We start from the raw sequence: 27,963 nt of genomic DNA, 5'->3' as shown, positions 1-27,963 counted from the left end.
AGTGTCACTAGCCAGTGTGTCTGGGCCAGACAGGTGTATCTGTGTGGGACTGGGATGTGGACAGTCACCAGGCCAAGCCACGAGCCTGGCACTGACCACCAGAGGACTGGGGTCTGGAGCACAAGGGTCCGGGCTGCACCTGGGACTGGAAACAAGGGTGAAGACAACAAGTAGGACCCCAGGAACAGGAAACTGGGCACAAACTGGCTGTGCCCAGGGCCTGGGACACTAGGAGTGTAAGGCAGGACCCAGGAAACGAAGACCAAGGAGGCAGCAGCCCGAGGGCTCTGGCAGGGAGCGGCACCCAGCCGGAGGTGGTTAGGTCGCTGGTGTCCTGGCTCAACCAGGGCCAGCTGGGGCCATTTAGCCTGTCTGCTCCCCCGACAGCAGGGGACAGAGCAGGGCCCTGAGTGCTGGGGGTGCCCTGAGCAGCACGTCTCAGCCCGGCTCTCCCTGGCACTGGCGGATGGTTGGGCAACCCCCTCGTCGTCAGGACCTGGCTGAGGGAGTGCAGTGTTCACCTGGTGTTCGACGTGCCAAAGCTGCCATATAAACATTAACAGATTTATCTTCATTATGCTCCTCATTAGTGCCCAAAAGAGAAGCCGGCAGCCGGCTTAATGAGATTCAGAGCCGAGACCAAGGGAGGAAACGACAGGTCGCAGCGAGGGCAGGGAGAGGATGCAGAGATGGGGAGGGAGACCAGAGCCTTGGGGAAACGGGGGCTTCTCTTTGGGAAGCGGGAGGTGAGCAGCAGCGGGATCTCTGCCTGGGAGATCCTGGAGCCCTGGGACATCAGAGATGTGATGCACAAGGACAACGCTCAGCTGGTGCAACTCCCTCGGCTGCACTGCCCAGTCACTCCCGTTCATCTCAGGGAGTGCAGGGGTCCCGGCAGGGCCTTGGGACAGCTGCAGGACCTTCCCCGCGGGCTCTCAGTGGACGCAGCCAGGTCCGGAGGCTGAGCTTGTCATCCCGGCCATGGTGCTCCAGCCTCCGATCCTTCACAGCAAACAGCTCAGGCTCCTCATCCTCCCTTTCTCTGCTCAGGCTCTCCAGCTGAATCCCCCTCTTTCACCGTGCTGCCTTCTGCCTCTTTCCCCCAGTGAGCCTGTCCTCAGTTGCTCGCTGGTCTGCTCCTCCTGGAGCAGCATCCGCAGGCCCTGCTACTCTGCCCTGTCTGCAAAGAGCAAAACCCCCCTGAAGACCCCGCTAGGCCGTCTCACCCCTCCTGTAGGTCCCTGCTCCAGCCCTCTGCCTCTGGGATGCCTGAGAAGCTGCCTGGGAAGGGCATAGCAATGGGAGCTGCCTCTGCTGCACTGCTGTTGGATGATAAGTAGGGGATCCTCTCACAGCTGGGGGTTAGGGACTCAGAGGGGAAACGACGTGACATGACCATGGTCACCCAGGGAGTGACAGCAGGTGACACCCGAGGGGGACAGCTCTGCTCCTGCCACAAGCACACCCGAGCAGACAGTGCCTGGCTCTGAGATCTCTGTGGCGGGGGCCAGGGACACGGTGTGCAGCCTGCCCTTGCCACTCTTCTCACTGTCCTCACCTGCCTGGCATGCCCGGTTTTGTCTTCCCAGGAGGGCTTGCTGGTGGCGGTGAAGAGCCTCCCGTCAGGCTCCTTGTTGAACATCGCTGGATTCGGCTCCAACATCAAGCCGCTCTTCCCAGCCAGCAAACCGTGCAGCAACGTGAGTGCTGTGCCCGGGAGCTCGTGGCTTTCTCGGTCCAGTATCCCAGGACCCAGGCACCCTTCCTGGAGCCCCTGTGCCCCTCCCTCCGATCGTGGGCACCCAGGACCCACTGCTGTCTGCTCGTAGCCCAGCCCCTTCTTGTCCTATCAGACCTGCTTTCCTGTCCTCTCCTTGTCCTGCTAACTGCTCCCTTCATGCTGCTGGCCATGTGAGGAGGGGAGAAGAGTGAGGGGTTGTGGAGGGGTTTTGAGGGCTCTGGTAACCGCCGCCCCGTGTCGGCAGGAGAACCTGCGTCTGGCCTGCGAGCACATCCAGAAGCTGCGGGCAGACATGGGCGGCACCAACCTCCTGGCAGCCCTGAGCTGGATGCTGGGGCAGCGGCTGCACCGGGGCTACCCCCGCCAGCTCTTCCTCTTCACCGATGCCAACGTCAGCAACGCGGGCCGGGTCATCGAGCTGGTGAGGAGACAGGCAAGCACTGTCAGGTACGGAGCCGGCCGGGGGCATGGGACATGTTGGCAGGGCTAACACCTTTCTGCTAGGGAGGTGGAGCCCACAGCTCTGCCCACAGCTATCTCCTGCCTGCGCTCATGAATGACCCCCCACCCCATGCATCTCAGGCCCTGGGAAAGGGAGCTCAGTGGCTTCTAGAGACCTTGTCCTCCCTTCAGGCATGGCCTGTTTCCAGCCAGGCCTGGGGGCTCTCAGAGCAGCCCCTGGGTGGCTCTATAGCAGCCTTGCTGCTCCTTGCAGGTGTTTCAGCTTTGGCCTGGGCTCTGGGGCCTGTCGGAGGCTCCTGAGAAGCCTGGCCAAGGTGAGTCGAGGTCGGGCTGAGTTCCTGAGCCCAGAGGAGAGGCTGCAGCCCAAGGTAAGAGCCTCTTCCCCGCCCCAGGTTTTGGGCTCGGGCATGCTCTCTATTGGCCCCCCAGCTGAGGGTGCCCATGCCCAGCAGGCATTGACCACCTCTGCCCTGTCTAAGGCAGCACGGGGACTGGCGCAGGGGACCGAAGGGTTGAGGTGTTGCTGCCTGCCAGGCACAGCCTGCAGAGGGGCTGGGGGCCTGCAAGCCACAGCTTGTGGTGCTCAGTATGGTCACTAGGGTGGCCATCATAGAGGACACTCCAGTTGTCCTCTGTCCTCTATTGATCCGAAACCCGGTGCCTTTATGTCCTCTATTTCTCTCTTTTAGAGAAAAATAGAGGACATAAAGGCATCGGGTTTCATATCAATAGAGGACAGAGTAGCAGAAAACCAGCATGATGGCCACCCTAATGGTCATGGAGCCCCGTGCCCTGCACCGCTCTGGTCTGAGCTGCGCAGCTGGGAAGAGCAGTCTACCGGCATCCCCTGAGCTTTGTGTGACAGCCCCCCGGGGAGCCCGAGTGGAGAGCAGGGCCTGGCTGTACTGTAGCAAGGGACAGCCCCTCTCAGGGGAGCTCCCGGTCCGTGCAGGCGAGGGAATGCGTCTTGCAGGGGGATTGGCAACAAAACCAGCTCTCCGCACCTCCTTCTCACTTAGCCCTTGGGCTGGAGGGTCTTCCCCTCCATAGAGCAGTGCTGCTGGGCTCTGGAGCAAGCTGTCCACACCTCCCACCTCCAGGATGGGACGTCTGAGGGTCGGGAGCAATCGGGACACTGTGCTGGGAAAAGAAGCATAGGCTCCTAGAGACGTGGGGCTGGAAGGGAACTCCAGAGGTCACATCCAGTCCAACCCCTGCCTAAAGGATCAGCCCTGTCCAACCCACCCTGTACAAATCCATAACCTAACCTCCTGTAAAACTACCACCAACCCTGACACAACATGAGACACGCACCCTAACGTGCCACAGGGAAGGCAGGGGCACCACGGTGGCCAGTGTCCTGCTTAAGGTTGTTAATATACACTTGAGAGATCCCAGGTAGAGGCCGTGACCCCCCTACAGAGGAAGGCCAACCCCCCCAGTTCATACCAGTCTGACCAGGGGGTAAAATTCTTTTCTGACCCCAAATGTGGCATCGGTCTGACCCTGAGTGGAAGGGCAAGACCCTCTAGCCAGGATCCTCTGGGTTTAAATCCCAGCAGGAGCACAGGCACAACCCAGTCCCCGTCCCCAGCCTGGGCGGCAGCCAGCACCCAATGCCTCTGAAGGAGGCTTAAAAACATCCTGCCACAAGTAGCAGGAACTTGGCGGGGCACAACCAGCAAAGCCCGGAGGCCTGGGAAATGCCCATGGCAGAACATAGGCCTGGCTATGCCTAGATCATCCCCTACCACTGGCTGCTCAGCCCCTCCGTGAACACCTCCAGCGGTGCAGAGTCCACAACTTCCCCAGGCATCTGTTCCACTGCCTCCCTGCTCAAACAGCGAGGAAGCTTTTCTTGAGGTCCAATCTAAGCTTTCACCCTGTGCTGCCCCAAAACGTGCCCTCCTGCCAAGACCAGGCATCTCCAGTGGACTCCTGCTCCTCGGGAGGCAATGGCTTGGGCTGCCCACTCTAATGGGCCTGGCTGCAGGGTTCAGCATCAGTCGTCACCCTCTTGGCTCCAGGAGCGGGTGGGTCGTTAAAGGGTGGGGGTCCTCGGGGTTGTGTGCGGCAGAGGAAGCAGGGCAGGGGATGCAATGAGCTGCTGCTGACAGTCCTGGTTCTGGGCGCCTCAGCTGATCAAGTCCCTGAAGAAGGCAATCGAGCCGGCTGTGAGCGACATCACCATCGACTGGTACGTGCCCGACACCATGGAGGCACTGCTGTCGCCCAACGAGATTGCGGCCCTATACCCTGGGGACCGTCTCATCAGCTACTGCACCCTCTACAACATCGCCTGCTTCCGGGACAAGAAGGCAGCGGTAAGAGCCCTGCCTGGGGGCAGGTGGGGAGAGCAGGACAGGAGCCCAGCACCGTGCTGTGCCCATCAAAAGCATGGCTGGGCATGACCCCCCGGTGCTCTCCTCCTCCAGGGCCAGGAGCGGGTGTGTCGCAGCCTTTCGCGCGGCTCTGCGGGGTCGGTGTTCCAGTCCCCGGATGAGGCCTTTGGCCCAGATGGGCCGCCCCTGTGCCCGGCTGGGGAGAGGCAGGACATCAGCCGCACCCTGCAGGAGATTTCCTATGAGATCTCCCTGGAGTTCTCGGCCGGGGGTGCGGAGGAGTCGGAGAAGAGTGAGTAGAGCCGCGGGGGGAGGAGGAGGAGGCTCTCCCAGTGCATCTGGCCCCGCGCTGCCTGTTGCTTGGGTGCTCAGGCTCCAGGGGCTGCAGCAGCTTCTCCCTGTGCCTGGAGGGAGCTGGCCGACGGGGAAGGCTGGGGTGGGGTTGTGCCTCGCAGGGTCATTCCTGTTGGAATAGCATCGCTGCAGCTGCCTTTCCACGGCAGGTGGGGACCTCACTTCAGGGGCTGACATCTGGAAGCGGATTTACGAGGCCTCCTACATCCAGGAGCAGTATGTGCTCACCCACTGCTCCGTCAGCACCGACCGGAGCCAGGGCCTGCTCTCCCACAGCTCCACCAGCAGCGAGTCCACCGGCTCCCGGGACATAGCTCCCGACGGGGGCTCGCTGGCCCGGACCCCTGAGGCAGCCTCTCAGCAGGGCCAGAAGAGCGTGTCTCTGTGCGAATCCTCCACCAAGTCTGCTCCGCTCCCGCAGGCGCAGGTGACGGCTGCAACTAAGGTAAGGCCTCCTGTGACGGGCGGCGGGGGACGGAGGTCGTCCTCTTTCCCCTGCCTCCCAGAGGGCCTGATTCCTGTGCTCAGTACCCCAGGAAAACAGAGCCCTCTTTCAGCATCCTTGGCATCCTCCATGTACAGACTCAGACCCACACCCCCTCGGCCCCAGGCAGGACTTAGCTGGGTCCTGTCCTAAGTCTGGACCACCAGGTGCCCAGTGATGGTCTCTCACGCCCTTTAAGGCAGGGGCAGCTTTAAATCCAGTTTCATCCCTACCCACCCTCCAGCAATACGGTTTCCTATTGCTGCTGTCCTGCCTACTCGCTCTGTAGCCCAAAGACCAAACATCACAGGACTGAGTTTTCTGTTGCCTGGCTGAGGAAGGCAGAGGCAGGTGGAGCCCTGTGGCCCTCAGCCCCTTGCACCCAGGTTGAAATGAGTGTGGAGTCATGGCTTTGCCATCAGTTAAGGCACTGGGTGAGCAGCAGGGCCTCCTCCACATTGCCCCTTGGCAGGACCCAGACCTTGCATGGCCCCTGATGGGCTGGAAGCCCCCCCAGCACAGGGCCCTGCTCCCCACGCTGACCCCGCGTCTCCCCTGCGCCCAGGTGAGCATGGTGCTGAGCTCCGAGGAGCTGCTGCGGCGCAAGAAGGCGCTGGCACGAGCCGCCCTCTCCGGCCGCAGCTTCTCGTCCCCTCATGGTGAGCTGGACACCCACCGCCTGCGCCGCACCCTGGAGAAGGTGTCCCGGAAGCGGAACCGGTCCCTGGAGGGGCAGCTGGACGAGCTGGGGCCGGAGCTGCGGCTGCTGCAGGGGAGCCAAGCCGACTCCAGTGAGTGCTGTGGGCGGTGGGGGGGCATGTGGCGGGTGTGGGTCCCTCACCCAGTGCCCTGCCTCACTCTCCGGCAGATCACCTGCTCTCGACGTCTCACCTGGACTGGGACATGCTGGTGGAGCCCCCGTACCTCTTCAGCGGGGCTGAGGCCGAGCAGGCCATGGTACTGCCCGTGCACTGCCAGGTGGTGATCCACGCGCTTAGCGCAGGCAAGCCCGTCTCCTGGCAGGTGAGTGCCGCCCTGGAGTCTTTGCTGCATGCCAAGGAGGCTCCGAGCAAGGAGGAGCAAGCAGGGAAAGGCTGGGACAAGCTGCTGCACCGCCTCACTGCCCGCTCCGTCATCCGGGACCACGAGAGCACGGCCCAGCGAGAAGCAGAGCTGGAGCACGGTGAGTCCTGCCCTGGGGCCCGCACCCCCCGCCCAGCCCGGCCCTTCCTGCACCTCCTCACCCCACATCTTATCCGCAGGCTTTGCCCGGCGGTTCCGCCTCAAGGCCATGCAGTCCTCCAAGGCCTGTGATGTGCCCTCCATCTACACTTGCCTGGTGCCCGTGGACCCCTCCACACAGGAGGCCCTGCCCACAGCCCTTGAGGTTCGCCGCGCAGGTAGGACCCCAGGGACCCGGCTTCAGCATCACGGGGAGCCCATGGGGCTGGGGGAAGACCAGGACTCAGCCTCCTGGGGTCTGTGTCCACTACGAGTGCGTGTGCATCCATTGACATGGGTGCATCTTGTCTGCTTTGCTGTCCTGGGAGTGTCCCCCTCTCCTCCTCCTCCCTTGTCTTTTGTATTCTGATTTTGCTCTCCTGCTCATACTCTGCCCTGTCCTTTCACAGCATCTGACGAAGGAACCAGGGTTCACAAAAGCTTGTGCTATACGTATAGTCTTATTTTGGTAGTCTGGTGCTGCTTAACCTTTTGGCCCTGCAGGCCAGGTGGCATGGAGCTGGTCTGTGGGCCAGATGGGGCTTAGCATCTCCCCGTCCCTGCCTGTGTGCTGGGGTTAGGTCCCAGAGCCCCCACACCACCTCCACCCAGCCCAGTGCGCTGAGTTTGGGCGCTCCTGGATGACAGGGAGCTGCAGGCCGGAGGTTGAGCAACCGAGTTAGCCCATGCATACCTGTCCTGCCTTCGAGCTGACTTCAGAGCAAGGTGGTTAATGACCTCTCATGGGTGCACCTGTCAGAGATCCTAAGAGGATGAGGCCAGTCCCTGAGAGCTGCCTAGAAGCCAGGAAGCCAAGGAGAGGGGGCAGGAAAAGTGCAGCTGAAACCAGCCCTGGGGAAACATGGGCAACTGGAAGCTGATGGGGGCTGGGTCCTTGCAGGGGGCTCGCTCGGCCACCAGCACGGCTCCCAGGCCGGGAGCCGGCGCCAGCGCAGTTACTCGGTGGGCCTGGGCCGCAGGCATGACTCAGATGAGCTGGACGATGCTGCCATCTCTGGAGGTACCGACCCAGGCTGGTATTCAGGTCTGGCACGTGGTGCCTGCGGAGGCGCCACCGCAGCCTCCCTTGAGGCAGCCTGAGCCCGGGGCCAGTGTCGGGAGCAGGGTGCACCCTGGCTCTGCCCACAGCCCAAGGGTGGACTTGAGGACCAGCGTGTTGGCCCTCCAGGGTGGGGTGTGGGCCCCTGCAGGGCTGGGACTCTGGGCCAGGCTCCTACCTCTGGCAGCAGGACCCTCGAGAGCCACCGCAGGGGCCGCAGCGACATGCTCAGGCCTAGGGGGGCTGAGCTCAGCACCCTCAGTAGCCGCCCAGGCCCTGCTTGGCCACCCCTTGCTTTGTTCCTCTGCAGAGCACAACGGGATCCCGGCATCTCCGGTCAGCACCTCCTCCGGCACCTATGGCTGGGAGAAGCAAAGCTGCCCCAACAGTGAGTCCCATGCGATGGCTGGGAGCTGTGGCCAGCAGGGCTCAGCCCCTGCAGGGGAGACACTACATGGGCACCAAGGGTGAGGGCAGACTGCCCTGTGCCCAGCAGGCTCTGGCCATGGGCTATCTGTGGCTCCTGCTGGGCTCTCTGGAGGGGATGGGAAACCTCTGGCTGCTATGCTTCCAGCCTGTGGGCATGAGGACAGCTCGGCCTGGGATGTGGCTGGGTCTCTGCAGCAGCAAGGGGAAGAGGGGGCTGCGGGAAGGCTGTCCTGCCTGCATGGGTACACCTAGGGGCATCCCCTGGCAGGGCACAGGAACACCAAGGTGGGGAAGAGGGTCCAGCCCCCCCCAACCCTATTGTGCATCCTGCAGGGCCCTTCCCCAGCCAGAGAGCGGGGGGGCCTGTGCCAAGGAGCTACTGTGGCACCGGAGGGGGACCACCCCACCTGGGCCAGAAGCAGGCAAGTGGAGCTGTCCCCTAGCATCCTCACCTGCCATTGCAGGTCCCTCGGCCAGTCCCTCTGCCAACTCCGTAGGATCCCAGAAGTCTGCCGAAAGCTTCATTGGTTCCAGGTGAGCTCCAGTGCCTGAGGCCTGACCCCGCAGCATGGCAGGAGTCAACCTTCCCCAATGCTGGCTGGGACCCAGTCCCCCTGCTCTGCCCAGCCAGCTTCCTCTCCGGGAGGGAGCGGGTCCTGCCAGGGCTGCATCATGGGGAGGGTCCCACGAGCAGGGGGCAGCATGGCAATGCTGGACCCCTTGGCTAAGGGGCTTGGGTTGGTGCATTCAGGGCTGGGCTCCCCCTGGCTCTGGGGGTGATGGGGCCTCCCCTAACGCCAGCAGGTGCTAACCAGCCTCCTCCCTGGCAGGTTCAGCCTCAGCCGGCGCAGGGGACATGGCTTGGCACTGCGGCCGCAGTGCCTGACCCCAGAGGGCGAGCTTCCCCGCAACCATGCTACCCACGACTACCTGCCGCTGGTGAGGCCCCCCTGCTGCCCCAGCCCATCTGCACTGCTCCTGTCCAACACCCCCTAAAGGAGCTGAACCCACCCCCAGTGCCAGGCACATGCGAGCTGTATCCGCTGGGTGGTGCCAGCGAACAGCAGCTGGCACAGGCACCACAGAAGCCCGTAAGAGAGCAACTCTCCCATGGCCTACGTGGCAGGTGCAGCTGTGTGCTCATGGCCCCAATCCCAGGCTACCCTGACCACAAGGCCGCAGGGTGCCTGCCTCCATCAGCAGTACCCAGGAGCAGGCCCCAGCCATGAGCAAAGCCCCCAGCTCAGCTGGCAGAGGCGCTGCCTCAGGGCCCCTCCTGCAGGACTCCGCATACCCCCAGCCTTCCCAACCCTTCACCTGTCACCCCAGGTGCGGCTGCAGCAGGCTCCGGGCACCTTCCAGCTGACGGAGAGCTTCGCCGAGGCAGTGCAGATCCCCCTGGACCGCCTGCGCCGGGCCTCACCCTACGCCTCACACCGCGCCAGCCTCAGCCCTGCCTCCTGTCCCTCGCCGGGGCTCCTGGGCACCAAGGGCAGCCTTGAGGGTGGTGCCAAGCCTGTAGGCAGCCAGCCCTCTCCTGAGGGAGAGGAGCCCGGCCAGGAGGGGGTTCCAGAGCCAGGCTCGCCCCAGTCCCACAGCACCTGTTCCGAGGTACCGAGCGTGGCCGTGTGGCCAGACAGCGGCCGTGGGTCCGAGACAGATGCCTATGACCATTCCCCAGCCCTCTCGGAGGCCGGCCTGAGCCTGCAGGAAGGCGCAGGGCCAGAGGCTGAGGAGGGTGACCTGGAGAGCGCCAGCTGGGCCACGGCCGTGGCGCTGGCCTGGCTGGAGCACCGCTGTGCCGGCTTTTTCGTGGAGTGGGAGCTGGCAGCAGCCAAAGCAGATGCATGGCTGCGGGCGCAGCAGCTGCCCGAGGGCGTGGACATGGGCTCCCTGAGGGGGGCGGCGCGCCACCTCTTCCTGCTGCTGCGCCACTGGGATGAGAACATCCAGTTCAACATGCTCTGCTACAGCCCCGGCAGTGTCTGAGCCCGAGCTGCGGCCCCTGCCTCCCCAATAAAGAGGCTTGGCTCCCATCAGCCGTTCCCGCCTCTCCTTGCACTGCTGGGGGGTGGGGTAGAGCACCCCCACTCTGACTTATCCCAGGGGAGTCTGTGCCTGGCTGGGCAGCCCATGAGCAACAGGGGGGATAGGGGCATCAGGGCAAACCTGGTACACACTCATGTGGGCTATAGCTCTGCCCTGGGTTTGGCAGTGCATGTATGGCAGGGGGAACTGAGACAGCAAAAGGACTTTTTGCTCCATAGGAGCAGGGGCAAAGGGGGGCAGCCTGGGCTGGACCCTATGCACTGGCTGCCTACCCACCCTTGGGCAGGGCCGTGAGAGGCTGGCGGAGCAGAGGACCCCCTGCCCCTGGGGGACTGCAGCCATGCTCCCTCCTTATGCTAGGAACAGACCCTGGGAGTCCCGGCTCCGAACCACAGCGGCTCTCACCCTGGAGTGCAGGCGAGCTCCTCCCTTGCAGGTCCTGTGCCAGGGAGGGGCTAGAAAGCCTGCAGCAGGGCTCTGCCACCTTTATTGGGGGAATCCCAGGTAAGAGCTGGTACCCTGGCGAGACCCCAACCCCTAGAGAAGCTGTGGGAGCAGCCCTGGTTCCGGTGGGGCCGGCCAAGCCAGCAGGTAGTTGTCCAAGCCGGGGCACCGCTCCTGGAGGTGCGGGGCAGGGCAGAGCAGAGCAAAGCAGAGTAGCCAGCAGTTCCCATTGTCCAGTGCCCCCATCTCACTGTGTCTTTTTCGGGGGGGCCGTGACTCTCCTGGAGGGGCCGCAAGGTTCAGGCAAGGAGGCTGGGCCGTACCAGAGCTGCAGCAGGACGACTCCGTGGCAGGCGTGCAGGGAGGCCGAGCTGTACACCGTAGATGGGTACGTGTTCCAGGAGAGCTCAATCAGGCCTAGGACCAGAACCCTGCAGGGGCAACAGGCCCGTCAGCGCCCCCCGCCCTGTAGCTCCTTACTCCCACCCACAGCCCCACCTACCCCAGCAGCGAGGCCAAAGTAAGCAGAACCGCGCCATGTAGAGAGGCCCTAGGGATTCCCCCACCCCTTTGAGCATTGCAGAGCAGGGCAGGGTGAGGTGGGCACGTACCGGAGCAGGTGCCCCAGCTTCTTGGCAGGGGAACCCCACAGCAGATAGGGCAGGGTGTGGAAGTACCAAACGTAGAACTGATAGTGCAAGGACCGGCTGCAGCACACGCCCACGAAGTTGGAGCTGAACAGCACAAAGACGATCTGTGCACGGCCGTCAAGGAAGCCACGGGCAGGAGCTGAGCCGAGTAGAGGCTTGTAAGTGCCTGTCTGCCCCTGTGCCACCTTCCAGCCCAGCCAGGCCCTGCCCCCAGACGCTCTGTGGTCCCCAGGACTGTCCACCTCCCATCCCCTGCCCCCAGCTCCGGATATCATTGGGTGTCAGCGGCTGCAGCGATGTTTTCCTGTCTGCGGGATCCCTCAGCAGGGACAGGATACTCTCCTCCGACCTGCAAGGAAACATACCAGCACTGATGTCTACTCCTTGTGGGGCTCCTTTCGCCGATGCCTGGGCATCCAGGCAGCCTGGGCCCCTTTGTACCCAGCAACAGGCTAGACTGGGGTCCCAAACCTGTTGGGCGGGGGCTGAGCACCACCTTGGGGCTCTGCCACTTCAGGCTCTCACCTGTGCCACCGGCGCAGTGCCAGCAGGGCCAGGGCGGCCAGGTGGGCCGTGAGCAGCGCTGCATGAAAGGCGCGGTGCTGGAAAACCTCCTCGGGCAGGAAGCGCCAGTTCACCGTCCACTTGAAGAGGAACTGGCGGCCCAGGTCAAAGGAGCGGCTCAGATACCCGCCTGGGTTCTCCAGCAGGAAGGGTAGCCCCAGCACCACCTACGAGACATGCCAGGCCCCCAGGTACTGCCATGGTCAGGATGGTGGTGTGGGGACAGGGGAAGCAGCTCTCTTCCCACCCCCATCCCTTTCTGTGGCTCCGCGGCATCTTGCGTGGGGGTTCGAGGGTCCAGGATGAGCACGTGCACTGGGGGCGGCATGGGGGAGTCGCTGAAGACTCCCCCTCTGCCATCCCCGCCTTACTGCTGCTCCCAGGCCCAGCCAGGCGCTGGCTCTGCCCGTCTGCCCCTAGGGCAGGGGCAGCTGGGAGAAGCCAGTCATTGAAGCAGCAAGCAGCTGCCCCAGGCTCGGAGATCCGCTGGGCCGGGCCCAGCTGGAATGGGGCAGATTTGGTGCTGGGGTGGGGCAGCCTGGGCCCTCTCCCCTGCCATTCAGCCCTTCAGGGGCTACTAGGAACGCGCACGCTGCCAGGGGTCACGCAGCTCTGGCAGCGCCGGCCCGGGGTACCTGGAGCGCCGCGCAGATGGCCAGCTTGGGGATGGCGCCCACGAGGCCGAAGCGCCGCAGGAGCAGGAAGAGGAGGCCCGGAGCAAAGAGCAGCACGTTCATCTTCACTGACACAGCCAGGCTGGGGGCGAGGGCACGGTCAGCGCCTGCCTTCACAGCCCGACCCTGCCCCAGAAGAGCGAGAGGAAGGGAGCTGGGCACGGGGATGGGGAAAGGGGCCCCGGACCATGGAGGGATGCCCACGACCGTGCTGAGGACCGACCTGAAGAAGAAGCAGCCCCAGGACCAGCGCTCGTCCAGGAAGAGGTTGACGGCGACGAAGAGGATGGCCATGGCGACCGGGTCGTTGAAGAGCCGCAGCAGGAAGATGGAGTGGACGCGGTAGGAGGCGCAGCACATGAAGAAGAACACGTAGGGGGGCACCTGGGTCGGGGCCCGCGCGCCACCGTCAGCAGCCTGGCCGGGCAGGAGGGGAGCTCCCCGCCCCACCCCGCCCCGCGGCCCGCTCACCTTCCGCGTGCGGCCGTAGATGCGGAAGACGAGCACCAGCGTGGCCAGGTAGAGGCCGGCGAAGAGGTGCTGCGCCAGGCGGATGTCGGTGCCGCGCCCCGTCACGTAGTACAGCCACAGGAAGATGTAGACGAAGCCGGCGGGGTAGCTGGGGAGACAGGCAGGCTGCCAGGGGGCTGCCCCGGCCCCGCGCCCCTGCCCTGCCCTGCCCTGCCCGCCCCCCGGCCCGGACTCACACCAGGGGCCCCGTGTCGCCCTTGAGCTGCGTGTAGTCCAGGGTCCCGTTGGCGACGCCCTCCACCTCGGCCATGTAGGCTTTCCAGTCGATCTCCGTGTCTGCAGGCGGCAAGGGCGTGAGCGGCAAGACCCGTGCCCCGGGGGGGGCCGATCCCGCGCTGCCCCGCTCCCCCCCGGGGCCCGCACTCACAGGCCGCCCGGCGCACCACCCACACGCAGACGCCCGCCTCGGCCAGGCAGAGCCAAGCGGCCACGAGCGGCGTGTAGCGCGGCTCCAGCAGCAGCCGCCGCCGCTCCCGCCAGGCACGCCGCAGCCCCGGGCCCGGCACCAGCCCCAGCGCCGCCGCCGGCGCCATCTTCGCCCGGGCTCCGCCGCCCCGCGGCCCGGCGGGAAACGCGGCCCCGCGCGGAGGGTTCCGCCCCTCGGCGGCAGCGGCGGCCGGGCCGGGAGCGGGGCGCGGGGCTCCCCCGGGGGCGGCGCGAGGGCCGCCCGGGTCCGTGCCGGCTCCCGGGAGGCCGCGGACTCGCGGGGGAGGGAGGGTTTCCGGCCGGACGCGTTAGGGCGCTGCACCGCGGCCGGCCCGGAAGCGCCCGCCGGAAGCTCCACGTGTTGGCCCGGAAGCACGTGGCGGCGGCCCCGCCCGCATGGAGCCGCGGCGCTACCGGGCGCGCGGGTTCTGGGACGCGCGGTACCGGGCGGGCGCGGCCCCGGCCGAGTGGCTCGGCGGCCTCGGCCGCTTCCGCCGGCAGCTGGAGCCGGAGCTGCGCCCCGGGGACCGCGTCCTCGTGCTGGGTGAGCGCGGCCCGCGTTCACTCTGGAGCCGAACGACGGCGGCGGGGGCAGCCGGGGCCGCGCTTCGTCCTGCCGCCGCCGGGGGGCAGCCCTCGCCCGGGGTCTGCGTCGGTGCCGCTGGCACGGGCTGCCCACGGCCCCCGCAGACACGATGCCCCCTTGGCTGCCTGTGCTGCGGGGCCGCCAGCCAGAGCCGCCTGCTGCAGCCGTGCCCGGGCACGGTGCTGCCCCAGGCCCGGGACGGCGCTGTGCCCTGCACCCCTAGGCCCCAAGCCAGGACCTGAGCCGGTCCACCCTGGGCAGCTGGGTGCTGCCTCGCTCCAGTCACAGGCGCTGCTCCCCTGGGCCCCGGGCAGGGAGCCCGTGGCGGTCGCTGGGGCCTGGCGGGGTGGGGGTGCAATGCGGTGCTCCCACCTGGCGCGGGGCCAGGACGGGCTGAGCTGCGGCGCTGGGCCCGGGCTCCCTAATCCCCGGGGCGGGAGGCTGGCAGGTGCGGCTCAGCGCGGCCTAATCCCTGATCCCGTTAGGGCTCAGTCTCTGCGATCTGTGATTAACGGCCAGCAAATCCTACCCCGGAGCCAGCGAGGGGGACCTGGGGCTGGGAGGAGCCGTGTTCCCTGGGGCAGGGCTATCACCTAATGCTGCCGGCGGGGGCACTTCTGGGGCCCCCGCGGAGGTGCCTGGCAGCCCCCTGCGTGAGCCTTTCTCCTGCCCTCGGTGCCCTTGTTCCAGGGTGGGGGCGGCTCAGCCGGGAGCCCCCTGCCCCGCGCTGTGGGCTGCCTGAGGGGTTAATGCACCCCCCCCTGCAAAGGCCTGGCCGCCCCTCCCCCGTGTGCGAAGTCCTGCCAGATGGTGCCGTGCTGCAGTCATCTGCTCACTTGCCAGTGGCCCGCTTCCCTGCCGCAGCCCTCCCAGGCCTGCTCCCCGTGTGCTGCGGGGCAGGGCTGGGGGCATGGACGCCTCCCTGCCCCCCCCGTGCCTGTGTGGGGACCCTTGGAGCCACTGTGCCGGGGAGGGCTCAGGGAGCTGTATCCTGGTTGGGGAGCAGGGGGCACGGGGCTGTCCCTGGAGCTGCCCTACCTCCTGTACCTTGGCCTGGCATCAGGGTCCTGTCTCTCTGCTGCCTACAGCGGGTGCGTCCTGTGTTGGACTTGCCTCCTGCTCCTGTGACTCCTGCTCCTGTGTTGGACTTGCTCCTGGGCAGAGCAGCGTCTGCTGGTCCCTCTCCCCTGGGCATCATTCAGCGCTGGTTCATGGGGAAGCCTCTGGGGAGGGAGGCCGGGCAGCTGCCCATGGGCAGCGAGAGCTAGGTCAGGGGCCACGGCAGGGCAGGCACAGCCCTGGGTCTCTGTCCACACACGTGTGCCTATGTCCATGTCCCTGGGGCTCCCTTGGCGCTCCATGTGTGCCCCCATCCCTGTGCTCCATTGCCCATGCCCATGGGGAGGGGGTGCATGTGCCCACCAGTGCTTGTGCCCACATGCACAACACCAGGATGAAGCATGAAGGCAGGCGAGGTAATTAAAACTGACTACTCAAACTGCTCATTATGAGCCACTTTGTCACTAATTAAGTTAATTCTAACCTGCTGACGGCTTGTAGGCACCCTCCCTTTCCCGAGCGCCTGGTGCCCAGAGCTGCGCAAATGGGGCTGGGGAAGCCCTGGTGCTCCACAGTATGGCTGGATCCTGGGTGAGGTGGGGGCAGTGCTGGTCTGGGAATGACCCCAGGGCCCCCCCAAGCTGCTTCCCTCCCTGTTCTGGCCTCTCCCCAGCCTGTGGGGGTAGGAGGGGGGAGCATCCAGAATGCCCTGCTTTCCGCAGCCCCTCGCCATCCATACCCGCATGAGGGAGTGCACTGACGTCCTGTCAAAATAGAGGTCACTACAGCTACTGCCAAGGGAGGGACTTGCCTCTTTCTGCTGCTTGTTGGGCTTCGAGCCAAAGCCCTGTTGGAGGGATCTCTCTTCTCTCCTTGGAGCAGGGGGAGGGGGTGGGGGCAGGTCCCTGTGCCTGCCACTTGCCGTGAATGGGACTGGGGGGAGGTGGCTTCGCTTGCTGGGACTATAAGAGGTGCCTTCCTCTTGGATGCCTGCTCTGTCCTTGCATCAGATATATGATGTCCTGCTCCTTAGCAGGCCCCTGGAGTGGGGTGGAGGGGTAGGGGGGTAATAGCTTGTATGGTGCTGGGGGGGTGCAAATATCTGCCTGAGGCTAGAGCTCCAGTTTTGCTGTCCCTATGCCCTGGGGAGGGTGCAGTAGCTAAATCTGCCTGCTGCAGTGCCCGGCACTGTAATACATGATGCTGCATTGAGTTGTCCTCTGTAGGCTTCAGAGTTAATGGCTGTCTGGGGTAGCTGGTCCCTCTAGGGATCCGTGCCTGCAGGCAACCTGCGTGTGCTGGGGTGGACCAGCGAGGGCACCCTGTGCTCCTAGCTGCTAGGCACTGCCCCTGTCTTGTGCTCACTTAGGGGGTTCATGGAGCCACGCCATGGCCCAGGGTAGGGTTGACCCTGGCTGTCCCATCCCCCCACAGGTTGTGGCAGCAGCACGCTGAGCTATGACCTCTTCCAGCTGGGCTACACGGACATCACCAGCATCGACTACTCGGCCGTGTGCATCGAAGCCATGCGTGCCCGCTACGCCCACTGCCCCGGCCTGCGCTGGGCTGTCATGGATGCCCGTGACCTGCGCTTCCCTGATGGCAGCTTTGACGTGGTGCTGGAGAAGGGCGTGCTAGATGCCATGGTGGCGGGTGAGGCTGACCCCTGGCACGTGTCGCCCCAGGCCACAGCGCTGCTGGACCGAGTGCTGAGTGAGGTGTGTGGGTCAGGGCTTCGTGCTGGGCACGGCTGCCCCAGGACGGTGCTGGTGTCTCACCAGGGGTGAGGGCACCATAGGGACTAGATGCCAACCTCTGGGGGCCTTGGTGCAACTCCCTGGGCTGGGCTGCGGTGGGCAGTTGGTGCCCTTATAGAAACAGACCTTGCATATCATGGCTGGAGGAGGCCTGGGTGCAGTCGGGCTAGGTTATAATAGGCTGGGTGTCTGTGGCAGCTCCTCCAGACATGGCCCTGGCAGGCTGGGCTCACTCCAGCCGCTTGGAAGCCATTGCCAGTCAGCAGTGGGGGGCCAGCCTGCCTGCCTTGGGCCTGGGGCTCAGTATCCCTGAGGGCCCTCTCCTGGCTTCCTTTCTTGGCCTCCCCTTGCAGGGGCTGGTAATAGCTACTGTGTCTCTTCCAGCCTCTGCAGCGTCCCCCCTGCCCCTAAAGGGGGTGAGGGGCAACCCCAGTTGCTCACTTCCCACTGGGTTCCTGGGGGGGTGCTCCAGCTGAACAGCAAGGTCTGGGACCAGATGCAACACCCGCAGCCCGTGCGAGCCCTCACATCTCCTGGGAAGGGGAGCCACTGTCATCTCCCCTTTCACCCTGAGCCGCAGCCGGGGAGTCCCAGCTGTGTTATGCCAGGCCAGGGAGGCAAATGACGGGTGTGGTGGGAGGGAAGTTATGGGTGGTGATGGGAGGGGGTCACAGCTGGGTGTGGGGAGCATGGCAGGGGGCAGTGTGCTGGATTGAAGGCCGTGAGCACATCCATGTGTCAGAGAGCAATGCTGGGGCTGCAGGTTGGCAGCGAGGGGGCCTGGCAGTGCCCACAGGTCCAGCTCCCCAATGCTGCAGTTTCTGCAGGGGAAGGTGTGAAATTCCTGGTCCCTGTCATCGCCCATCCCTGCAGCCTGACTCATTGGGGTTGCCATGGTGACAGGTCTGCAGCATCTCACGCCTGCCTGCTGGGGCGGGGGGCACCGGGGAAGCCTGGGGTGGGGCGGGGGGAGCGCTGGCTGCATGCCTGGGGTTCAGCCCTTGGCTCAAGGCTGGGGCGGAGCTGGGGGGCCACTGGGGCCATGCATGGCCAGGATCCTTCCCCGGGTAGCTGGGGGACCTGAGTGGGGTGAGGGCCTAGGCTGGGCCCCTGCCCTGGCTGCAGTGACCTTGGCTGGGCACTGCCCCATGCTGATGCCCACCCCCTTGCTGGTTCTCCATGGGGCAGGGGCGCTGGAGCAGTGCCCAGCCCCGCAGTCTGCCTCGCCCAGGGGTTCATGTGTTGTTGTCCTGTCTTGTGGGGGTGTTGGGCTCAGTCTCATGGCTTTGGGTTGGGGGTGGGGGTGGCCCCAGCTTTGGCAGGGCCCCAGGGCCTGGGTTGGACTGGGCAGGGGCAGGGCAGGGCAGTGGGGATCGTGCCCCATGGGGTGAGCGGCTGTGCCCTGCCCCCAGGCAGCACCCGGTGCCGGAAGCCAGCCAGCCCCCCCTCTCTCTCATTAGCTGGGGACCCCGTTGTTGAGGGAGATCTGCCCGGCTTGCTCTCCCCGGTTGCCATGGAAACCCTCGTCAGTATTGACTAGGCAGTGACGTTACCATGGGGATGGGTAATGCCTCCAGGCCCTTATTAATTGGCGTGAGGGGGGAGATGCGACCACAGCAGCCGCCGGCGCTGGAGTGAGATCAGGTGGGGTGGGGGCTGGGCTGCCATGTGCCGGGTGCTCCCTGGCTGGCGGCAGGACCCCCCCTCCTGCTGCTGCTGGTTTCCCTCCTCCCTGCCCCTGCTTTGAGCTGGGCTCTTCATGGGCCGCAGTCCGTCCCCGGTGGGGTCCTCTCACCCCAGTCTCATCCAGCTCGGCTCTGCTACTGCCCTCCTCTCCGCCCCAGACCAGGCATCCTTGCAGCAGGGGCTGATGCCCGGGCCCTGCGGCTGAGAGCTCAGCCGTGTCGCTCGGGACCCTCCACACCTTCACCTGGTCAGGGTGGTCTCTGCTTCCCTTCTGCCGCCACAGCCGGGGTCTCGGTGCTGGCTGGTTCCCGTGGGTCGGGGGCACTGCTCGGCCTGCTGCCCCCGGTGCCAGCTCCAGGGCTCATCTCCATGGGGAGCAGGGCAGCGGGCTGACAGCTGGGGGAAGGCTGAGTGTGGGCGGCAGGTCCCGGTGCCCTGGTACCCCAGAAGCGAGATCGTAGGTGGGTGACAGAACAAAGCATCCGTCAGCTCTTCAGCCCGTGCGTGCAGCAGGGATGGGAAGCAGCAGTGGTGCCGGGGAGCCCGGTAGGGGGTCAGTCATTTCCTTCTGGAGAAGACCACGAAGGCTCAGCCGTAGCCCAGCAGTGAATTGGTGATGCACAAGTGAATTGACTATATAAAAGAGCAGGCCCAGCCCCCACCCGGGCTTTACAGCCTTGCTGCTGTCTTTTGGTCTGATGCAGCTGGGGGCAGTGTGAAAGGCTGGGCAGGCAGAGGGATCCCTTTTCCGTTAGCCAGGCAAGGCAAGCTGGGGCTGGGCTGGGGCCCCTGGGTGGGGTGGGGAGCAGCAGGGTTGGAGATGCACGCTTGCTGCTTGGTTCCTGCTGGCACCGTGCTGGCGGGGCTGTGTGCATGCTAGGACAGGCCAGGGAGGTTCCTGTGCCCCTGTTGCCCAGCGAAGTTAGCTTGCAGGCACTGCCTGGGAACTGGGTGGAGAGTGAAGGGGCTCTGTCTGGTCTGATTCTCTTCTTGCCAGGTCTGGACTTGGGCTTGCACTGGGGTCTGTCCTACATTTGTTTCTCACTGCATCATATTGCTGCCCCAGGGCCCCCTTGCCAAGCCCTTGTGGTTGCTGCCTCGTGGCACTGCCCGCGCTGGCTGAGGTGCTGCCTGACTCTGTCTCTTGGCCCAGCTGGAGGGATTTAGCTGCTAATCTCCAGCTCGATCCCTGCAGCCCCCAGCGTCTCCCAGCTCCCTGGCCTTCAAACCTGGCATAGCAGCATCCAGACTGCAACCCCCAGCTCTGCTGCAGGGCCGGAGCCTTGTGCGGGACAGGAACCTCCCTGAGTGAGGAAGCCCAGGCAGGGTCTGTCCAGCCCAGCACCAGTCCCTCCCAGCCCTGTGAGGTGAGGGGGAGGCCTTGGCAAGCGCAGCCATAGCCTGTTGCAAACCCTCCCCCTTCACTGTTCCTCCCCATGGTCTCTCTTGTCCACTCCTGCCCCCCACCCTGTGCTCCTCCTCCTTCTCCCTCCTGGCATCTCCCCCCAATGGGATGGGACCTTCCCCATGTCTTTGCAGGGCCCCCGCTCCCCAGCTGATGTTCAGGAGACCAAGAGTACCAGCCCCCTGCCTTGCTGCCTGTGTCTGGTTTGTCCCTGCCCTGCTGTCACCTTGTGGAACTGTGTCTGCCCCCAGGACAGTTACGTGGAGCCCTGGGATTGCTGGGGTCATTCCCCTTTCTGTGCTGTCAGGTCCAGGCTTGGCTCCTTCCAGCTCCGCGGTCTGGTTGATGGGGGGCTTGGCCTGTCTGCGGCACTGCTGCTCTGGGGAGGTGCGTCCTGGGGGAGCTAGCTGGGCACTGGGGGTAGCAGTGGGCACAGAGCTGGGCATGTGCGCACCAGCATCGACTCGCGCCCAGTGCTTGCTGGGGCACGTGCCACTCTCCTTGCACAGGGTCTTTTGTGCTCCCGCAGCCCCCACCAGCCTGTTTCTGTTCCTGTCCCTGGCCTGGCAGCTGGGTCAGGATGTGGTGGTGTCTGTGCAGGCCCCATGCATCAGCTCTCTGGGCTGGCAGGAGGGGAGGGGAGCTTGGGGAGAACGGCTGTGGGGCCCTGGCCCAGCCCAGCCCAGCTCTGTGGCTCTCGGCTCATCTCTGCCTGTTGTGCTCAGCCCCTGGCTCCTAGGCACTAGCCCCACAGCTGCTTCCCCAGTGGATTGCGGAGAGCTCTGCTGAGGGGCGATGAAGGCCCGGTTGGGGTCTCGTGGTATCCCCCTGGGTGCCCTCTCCCCACTCTGCCACATGGGTTGTGGCTGCTCCTGGCCTTCCTGCTGCCTGAGCCTGGTGCAACTCTCTTGTGGGGTGGAAGGGGGGGAGGGCATGCAGGGGATCAGTGCCAATGCAGACCCTGCTTCCCCTCCCCTCCTTCCTGGGGCTCTTGAGAGACCCCCTCCCCTGCCCTGCAGGTGACTCTGTGCCCTGATGTAATGGCCCCTTGGCTTCCCAGGGGCCTGGTGCTGGGGCTCCCTGCCCATGGTGCCAGGCCCAGTCCCACCCCATGCTCCTTTCTCCCTGTGGCTGGAGGAAGTGCCACCCCTCAGCCTTTGGCACCTCAGGCTTGGGTTCCCTGCCCCTCTTCCCGGCTCCCTCCAGCCTCGTCCGGTTCGCACAGGGATCCCAGCACCAGCCCTGATTCCTGGCTGGGGGGCTGGAGCTCCCCTGGATAGTCCTGCCCAGGGACTGAGGGCATTTGCTTTCCTCCCATCTCCATCCCAGGCCTTTGGCTCCTGGACTCTTAGCAGTTGCCCTCTCCCTGCTGGGGTGTTGTGCGGGAAGGGTGCAGGCAGGGAGCTGAGGAAAGGGACTGCAAAACCTCCTCCCATGCTGGCAAGGGGCAGAGACATGGGCTTGGGGCTCCTGAGTCCAGCCCAAGGTGACACGGACCCAGGCAGAGCTCGGGTGCCCCTTCCTGCCGGGGCTTCCAGGCCTGTGCAAGGGAAGAGGTCCTGGCTGCTGCAGGGTGCGCCTGGGCTGCGGGCAAGGGGCAGGGTGAGCCTGGCACTTTCCGGCCTGGTGGGCTTCCACCCAGGGAGCACCCAGATGCCCCCACTGGGAGCACGAATGCGGCACTGCCCCCCTCTCTGCTCCGGTCCCAGCACTGGGGCCCCCATACCCTCCCTTCCCCTCCGTATCGGATAGGGAGGGGGCGGCCTGGCTGTGCATTGGGGGGGGTGGGGTGGGGGTGGCTGTGTGATCATGGGGGCACTGCTGGAGCTCTGCTGTCTCTGCCACCCCCGCCTGCTGCAGAGCCCCCTGCTCCCCTCCCCCCCGCAGCTCTGCAGCTGCTCCTGCCAGGCCGTGAGTCATGAGCACTGAAGGGCATCCAGCCCCCCCTGCTCTCCCTGCCTGCCAGGGGCCCGGGCAGCGAGTGCGGGGGAGTCCCCAGCCGGCAGCACGGTGCGGTGCGACGCGGTGTGGGGGGGCTCTGCCTGCTCCACTCTGCTCCGCCCCGTGCCCCTTAGCATGCTGAGCACGCCGGTGCTGCCCGCCGCTGCCTCTGACATTGGGCAAAGCCAGGCAGGAAAATTGATGTTCTTTTCCATCCTATTAGTGGGAGCTTAGTTCCAGCCAGGGGAGGATGATTAAAAGGGTCGAGTCCTCCCTGCCTCAAACAGCCTGGGCCCAGGCTGGAGGGCTGGGGTGGAGGGAACTGGGGCTGGGGCTGGGAGCGGGGGAGAAGCCAGGGGAATGGGCCCCTCCTTCCCCCTTAGGTGTTTCTGGCTTGCATGTAGGAGTCATGGAGCAATGCCTGCCCTGCCCGTGGGATTGGGCTCCAGGGGCTGCAGCCTTGGTGTGACTTGATGAAGCAAAAGGCTGTACCCCCAGCCCTGGTTTCCTGGTGTCCTGTAGAGCTTGGGCTGAGGATGACTGGCTGCGAGCAGGGCGGCTGGGGGAAGGTGGGAAGCAGCCCAATAGGTCACCAGGCTGGGAAGCCTCGGAGCAGGGGTGGGCACAGCCCGGGGGCTCGGGTCCAGCAGCCGGGGCCAGGCAGTCATGGTCTTGCTTCCCCTTGCAGGTGAGCCGGGTGCTGCGGCCCGGTGGGCGCTTCGTGTCCATCAGCTTTGCGCAGCCACACTTCCGGAAGCCTCACTATGCACAGCCGGCCTACGGCTGGTCCCTGCGCCATGAGACCTACGGCACCGCCTTCCACTACTTCCTCTACACTATGGTCAAGGGTCAGGCCCTGGCACCCGCTGACCTGGCACTGGGCCGCAGCCTCCACGAACCTCCCTGCCCCACCGGGCCACCTCAGCTACCACCCAGCCCCATGGCTGACACTGAGGACTTCCTCTACGCCATCGAGCTGTGAGGCAAGGAGCTGTGTCCACAGGGCTGACTGCAGCTGCCAGACCATGTGCCATGGGCCAGAGCCTGGCCCCACCTCTGTGCCTTGCCTGTCACTGGAGCCCAGTGCCCACTGGGACCCTGGTTTGGGGTTGGACTTTGCAGCCAGCTCAATAAAGCAGGTTTCTTTTCTGACGTCCCCCAGCTCGACCCTGTGTCCTGCTGCGGATGGATGTGGTGGGGAGGGGTGGTCTTTGTTGCGGGGGCTTTCTCACTCCAGTTTCTGAAAGGTCCCTGTGTCCCCTTGCCCACCCCAACCTGGGCTCCCAGGCTCCTCCCATGGAGGTCTGGCCTGTTGGGCTGCCCTGGGGCCCGGGGCACAGCTCTCTGGGGTAAAGTGGCTGCAGCCTGGCTGTTCCTGCCAGGCCCAGGCTGAGCTCTGCCTGTGTGTGCTATGAGGTCAGGTGAGATCTGGTATGAAATCTATGACTAGCCCGGAGCCGGGCTTGGATTCACCCAGTCCACGTGGCATCAGGGTGTGGACAGGTGAAGGCTGGGCTGGCTGGAGCCCTGGGTGGGGGGCAGAGAGGTAGGTAGCAGGGCACCCCCATGATCCCTCTTTCCTGGGGCTGGTAGGGGGCCTCTGCAGTCAGAGGGGGTCGGAAGGGAGCCCAGAGCCTGGGCTGGGGTGGGCAGATGCCAGGACTGGCAAGGCTGCCTCTAGGTCAGGAGAGCACAGCCCCATTTTGTGAGACTCGGGTTGCCCCGAGTACCCAGCTCAACTGTGGGGGTGGCACCAGAGCCTGCAGCTTCTGGCCCTGGCCTTGCTGCCAAGAGCATTGCCCAACATGCAGGCTCTGTGGGGCACCAGTAGGCACCAGCTTCAGCTTTGCCAGGGGCTCTGCTCTCCAGTGAGCTCCCAGCCCAGTGCCTTGGTTTGTCCCCGCCTGCTGCCACCCTCAGCTGAGCCTTGCTGGAGTCTCGCCAGGCCCCTGCACTGGGTGGCTGGTAATGAAGCTGCCAGAGCATCCCTGAATCATTCATTCCCTCCATCTATCCTGCACGCAGGGGAGGGGCAGGAGCCTGCCCTGCAGCTGCCCACAGGCCTCCTGCAGCAGTGTGGGGCAGCCCTGCCCTCAGTCTGGCCTGGCCCGGCAGGGCACGAAGGGGGCCAGCACCAGCCCCTCCACAGATCCCCTCCACCCGTTTCCAGCACCCCTGCAGCAGGGGGAGAGCTGGGCCAGGTCAAGGAGAGGCTGGTCCAGTGGGCACCCACTGGGAGGGGTCCTGCTGTCCCAGAGGCTGGAACCCCTCTCCTGACCTGAGCCAGACCCAGACCCAGCCTGGCCCCGGGGGCTCGGGCCATCCCCCTCCCCTCTCCGGCTGGATCAATGTGCTCCCCTGTCTGGCGCTCCTCAGGTGCCAGCCCCGGGGGCATAGAACAGGCCCAAGTGGCCCAGTCAGCACCCGCACATGCAGGCCTGTACCTGTGCAGCTCAACGGAGAGGGGCTTTTCCTAACACAGGGAAAACAGGGCTGGGGTGCCCAGGGTGTGCACGGAAACGTGGCAGCCCCGCAGCCCCACTTCTCTGCCCCCAAGCCCCTGGGCAAAACAGGACCCGCACCCCCATCTGCCCCTGCGTGCTCCTGGCTCTGCTGCCCGGGGGCCAGGACTGGGGCCACCATGCAGGAGCCTGCGCCCACGGAGCTGGGAGCACGCCGGGGCAGCACCAGCTCCAAGACACGCCGGCTGGCTACTGCCGTGGCTCACGCACGCAAGCACGCTCACCTATACATGTGTGCACAGACATGCATGCACACGCACACGAGCGTGTGCACACCCGAACATGCACACAGTGCGCAAATGCATGCCTGTGCATGCGCCCAGACCTACACATGCACGCACACCCACGCGCGGGCACACATGCACACGCACAGTTACACACGCGCATACACACACGCAGGCACAGGCGCCTTGTGAGCGCTGCCGCAGCCGTGAAGCCGCAGCCGCAGGTGGGAGCGGCGCCGCCGCCCACGCGTGACGAGGCTGCTCCGGGCCCCGCGCGCCCGGCCCCGCGCCGCCCCTGACCTACATTCGCTGCGGCTGCGGCGCGGGGAGCTGCCGCCGCGGGGCCGAGAGCCGGCGGGCGCCCGGGGAAGCGGGGCAGGGCCGGCCGGCCTTGCGGGGATGCTTCCCCAGCCGCCTCCGAGCGCTGCAGGCGAACAGCCGTGCCCGTGGGAGCCGCTGCCAGCAGCCCTGCCAGGCTGAGCCACCCAGACCCTGTGCCTGCAGCCCTGTCAGGCTGAGCCACCCAGACCTTGTGCCCACATCCCTGTCAGGATGAGCCACCCAGACCCCGTGCCCACATTCCTGCCAGGCTGAGCCACCCAGACCTTGTGCCCACATCCCTGCCAGGATGAGCCACCCAGACCCTGTGCCCACAGCCCTGCCAGGATGAGCCGCCCCCGCCCTGGCTGCCAGGCTGGGCCTTTGCTTGGTGCAGGGCTCATGGCTGGGGCTTCCCTGGCCCAGGGGTCGAGGCTTTTCTGGCTCTTACTTCTTGGAAGTCATCGCTGGGCAGACACAATTCCCCTCCAGCCCCAGGCACCCGATGGGATGGAGACAGGATGATAGGCACTTGGGCACTGCTGCAGCCTCAGCCTGGGGGTAGATGGTCTGGGCAGGGGTCGGGGCCCTGCTGTGCTCGGGGCTGTACATGGGCACCCCAGTGCCCTTCCCCAGAAGCCGACAGCCTTTGGTGCCCTTCTAGTGTGTGCAAAACTTGTGGGCATGTCACAGTGCCTCCCCCACCACTGTCATAGGGCAGGGCTCCCTAGCAGCTGTAGGCTATGAAGCTGGAGTCCCCTGAGCAGAAGGGGCTGCTGGGCACGGGTCAGCTCTCATCTCAGCCCTGCCAGCCTGGGTGACACCACCTGCCAGCCCAGGGAGCCCAGCATGGAGAGTCCCCCTCCTGCCCACCAGTAATGCCTGAAGAGCCCCTGCCTGTGTCAGACCTGATGGCACAGGAGCTGAGGCAGACAGCCCTCTGCTCGTGGCACTGGCAGGGAGATGGGGTTGAGGCCTGGCAGTGCCACATGCCTTGGTATGGGGCTACTGTCTAGGGCCATGTGGGAGGGAAGAGCCCCTTGGGGTGGGGCAGTACAGGCACTACCAACTGTCTGCTGGGCCCCATGCAAAAGCAGGGTGAACCCCTCAGCTGGCATCATGGGTGGGAGGAGAGAGGAGACGGGTGCTCTCAAGCTGGGAGGGAAGTGGGCTGCCTGCTTGGGCCTAGCACAGGGCAGAGAGGGGGGCAGAGCCGTGGCTTGACTGTGATGGGTTCCCAGGGACCCTTGGGCAGCCAGGACCCCTGTGGGTGCGTGGGGGCTGTCCCCGCCCTGCCCACTCCTGTCATGCCCCAGACAGGCAGCTCCACAGCCCAAAAGAGCCTCCTGCTGGGAGCTTTTTTCCCAGGTGCCGTTCTCACCAGCTTCCCAGCACCTAGCCTGGCCTGGCGGGGCAGTGTCTGCAGAGTGCCCTTGCCCAGTTTCTTCAGGGCCAGGCAGCCATGGGCCCTGGTAGGATAGGAGTCCTCTTCCAGCAGGGGGTCTCGGGCAGCAGGGCCTGGCGGGGCTCTTGCTACAGTGATCTGCCCCGGAGGAGGGTTCATTAACCTGGCGGTTTCCATCCAGCAGGGCTGAGTGGCCTCAACCCTGGAGCAGCCGTGTTGGGCCAACTCCTCTCCTCTCCAGCTGCAGGGCTGGTGCTGGTGCTGCTTGTGGCCGCTTCCCTGCGGTGGAAGCCATCGCAGCTTCCACCTAGGAGCGGCAGAGACCTGTGCCAAGAGCAGCTCCCACGGCTGGTGCAGGGGCTTGTGACTGGAGAAGACAAAGCCACACTGGGATCACCCTCGAGCCTCCCCTGGGAGCTTCATGCCCGATTGCTACCAGTCTTGGCTTTGGAACAAGCCCCTTCAAGGGCCTCAGCCCCTACCCAGGTACCCACTGTGATCTGTGTGATCTCTTTTGGGGTCCTTGGGGAAAGGCCCAGCCTGCAAGGCACCCTTCCCTTGTGTGCTGCTTCCACCCAGCTCTGCTCAGCAGCCCACCAGGGAGCCACTTCAGCCCCTGCTTGCCTGGCCCATGCTGTGAGTCTGGCAGAACAAGGCAAGGGAGGGGCTAAGTCCCCCCTCACCCTCCTTCCCAGGGCATGTCTGCTCCAGCAGTTGATCTCAGGATGCCCCAGGCTTGTCTGGCACATTCCCAGCTGCATCCGCGCTGTCCGGTGTCCCTGAGGCCGGGGCTCTGTTCCTGGTGGCTGACTTGGAGCTGTCTGGGGTGAAGGCCCCCCCCCCGATCTGAGCCGGGCTCAAGGGCTGGAGCAGGGAGTCCTGTTACCTTGTGCCCTAGCCGCAGCTCTGCACCAGCCCCTGTTTGGACCCTGCGCTGGTGCTGGGAGCTTGGCAGGCCTTTGCACCCTGGTTGGGGGGCATTTGTGTACAGGAGCTGCCCCGTGGCCCTGGTTGTAGCCCCCCTCCTGGGGGTGTCTCCTCCCTGCCCCCCTGCCTGTAGGGGTGTGATAGGCCATTGCACCAGCCTGAGGCCTCTGCTCCCAGCCCTCCGCTGTGTAGCAGGAAGGAAGGCGGCCCCAGCACCCGGCTCTGCTGCAGAGCTGACCTGGCTTTCCCCTGCCCACAAGGTTGGGCCGAGGAGACAGCCTTCAGTTGGTGCCTTGTGGTGAGAGGCACACGTGGGGCTTCCCTGAGCTCTGAGCTCCAGCCTGCAATCCCAGGGAGGTTGGGCATGGGGATGGATCTGGAGGGGGCCCAAAAGGGGTGGATGGTGGCAGGGTCCCCATTCCCCGCCTGCTGCAGAGGCTGGGAGGGAGTCTGGGTGGTCCCTGCTCAGAGGCCTTGCAGAGGGGCTGGGATCCCAGGGGATCCTGGCTGCCATCTCCATGCAGAGGTCTGGAAGGGGGCCTGGCTCTTCTGTCATGAAGGTGGCCCTACTCCTGCCAGCTCCACCTGGTGCCGAGAGCCCAGGCTGGCTTCAGCTCTCCTACGGCCATGCATGCAGCATTGGGAAGGTGAGGGCACAGGCCGAAGAGGAGGTGGGGGGCCGTGGGGATCCGTGCTGTGCCC

General features: G+C 65.3%; 3 protein-coding genes across 3 annotated transcripts in view; 2 read left to right on the top strand and 1 right to left on the bottom strand.

Moving 5' to 3' along the window:
• VWA5B2 (von Willebrand factor A domain containing 5B2) overlaps positions 1-10,116 on the top strand; it is a 32,533-nt gene extending 22,417 nt beyond the window's left edge. Inside the window, exons 9-22 of the mRNA XM_006260795.4 lie at positions 1,590-1,700; positions 1,986-2,188; positions 2,457-2,571; positions 4,342-4,527; positions 4,639-4,837; positions 5,049-5,344; positions 5,949-6,174; positions 6,252-6,566; positions 6,646-6,783; positions 7,506-7,625; positions 7,975-8,052; positions 8,558-8,627; positions 8,924-9,032; positions 9,423-10,116. Of these exons, the coding sequence (XP_006260857.4) occupies positions 1,590-1,700; positions 1,986-2,188; positions 2,457-2,571; positions 4,342-4,527; positions 4,639-4,837; positions 5,049-5,344; positions 5,949-6,174; positions 6,252-6,566; positions 6,646-6,783; positions 7,506-7,625; positions 7,975-8,052; positions 8,558-8,627; positions 8,924-9,032; positions 9,423-10,082 (2,826 nt within the window). The 3' untranslated portion in view covers positions 10,083-10,116. The remainder of the gene's footprint in view (positions 1-1,589; positions 1,701-1,985; positions 2,189-2,456; positions 2,572-4,341; positions 4,528-4,638; positions 4,838-5,048; positions 5,345-5,948; positions 6,175-6,251; positions 6,567-6,645; positions 6,784-7,505; positions 7,626-7,974; positions 8,053-8,557; positions 8,628-8,923; positions 9,033-9,422) is intronic.
• Positions 10,117-10,612: 496 nt separating this feature from the next.
• Positions 10,613-13,601, bottom strand: ALG3 (ALG3 alpha-1,3- mannosyltransferase). Its single transcript, XM_059731214.1, has 9 exons — positions 13,373-13,601; positions 13,182-13,281; positions 12,946-13,093; positions 12,698-12,858; positions 12,436-12,556; positions 11,762-11,967; positions 11,509-11,585; positions 11,198-11,342; positions 10,613-11,017 (listed from the first exon to the last, which is right to left on the bottom strand). The coding sequence occupies exons 1-9, from the start codon at positions 13,536-13,538 to the stop codon at positions 10,834-10,836; spliced, it is 1,308 nt and encodes a 435-aa protein (XP_059587197.1). The 5' UTR covers positions 13,539-13,601; the 3' UTR covers positions 10,613-10,833.
• Positions 13,602-13,798: 197 nt separating this feature from the next.
• Positions 13,799-23,017, top strand: EEF1AKMT4 (EEF1A lysine methyltransferase 4). The gene is made up of 3 exons (XM_014605371.2): positions 13,799-13,975; positions 16,511-16,794; positions 22,554-23,017. The coding sequence occupies exons 1-3, from the start codon at positions 13,828-13,830 to the stop codon at positions 22,845-22,847; spliced, it is 726 nt and encodes a 241-aa protein (XP_014460857.2). The 5' UTR covers positions 13,799-13,827; the 3' UTR covers positions 22,848-23,017.
• The last annotated feature ends 4,946 nt before the right edge of the window (positions 23,018-27,963 follow it).

Source organism: Alligator mississippiensis, chromosome 7 (genome assembly GCF_030867095.1).
Source record: "Alligator mississippiensis isolate rAllMis1 chromosome 7, rAllMis1, whole genome shotgun sequence".
NCBI lineage: Eukaryota > Metazoa > Chordata > Crocodylia > Alligatoridae > Alligator > Alligator mississippiensis.
The sequence above is the reverse complement of the archived record's forward strand: the minus strand, read 5'-3'. Positions and strand labels throughout refer to the sequence as shown.

Coding starts and splice junctions, on each gene's coding strand:
- EEF1AKMT4 (XM_014605371.2), top strand. CDS start 13,828: ATGGAGCCGCGGCGCTACCGGGCGCGCGGGTTCTGGGACGCGCGGTAC. Junction 13,976..16,510: donor GGACCGCGTCCTCGTGCTGG/GTGAGCGCGGCC, acceptor ATCCCCCCACAG/GTTGTGGCAGCAGCACGCTG. Junction 16,795..22,553: donor TGGACCGAGTGCTGAGTGAG/GTGTGTGGGTCA, acceptor TTCCCCTTGCAG/GTGAGCCGGGTGCTGCGGCC.
- ALG3 (XM_059731214.1), bottom strand. CDS start 13,538: ATGGCGCCGGCGGCGGCGCTGGGGCTGGTGCCGGGCCCGGGGCTGCGG. Junction 12,859..12,945: donor TCTACGGCCGCACGCGGAAG/GTGAGCGGGCCG, acceptor GCCCCGACCCAG/GTGCCCCCCTACGTGTTCTT. Junction 11,343..11,508: donor GCAGCCGCTGACACCCAATG/ATATCCGGAGCT, acceptor ACGGCCGTGCAC/AGATCGTCTTTGTGCTGTTC.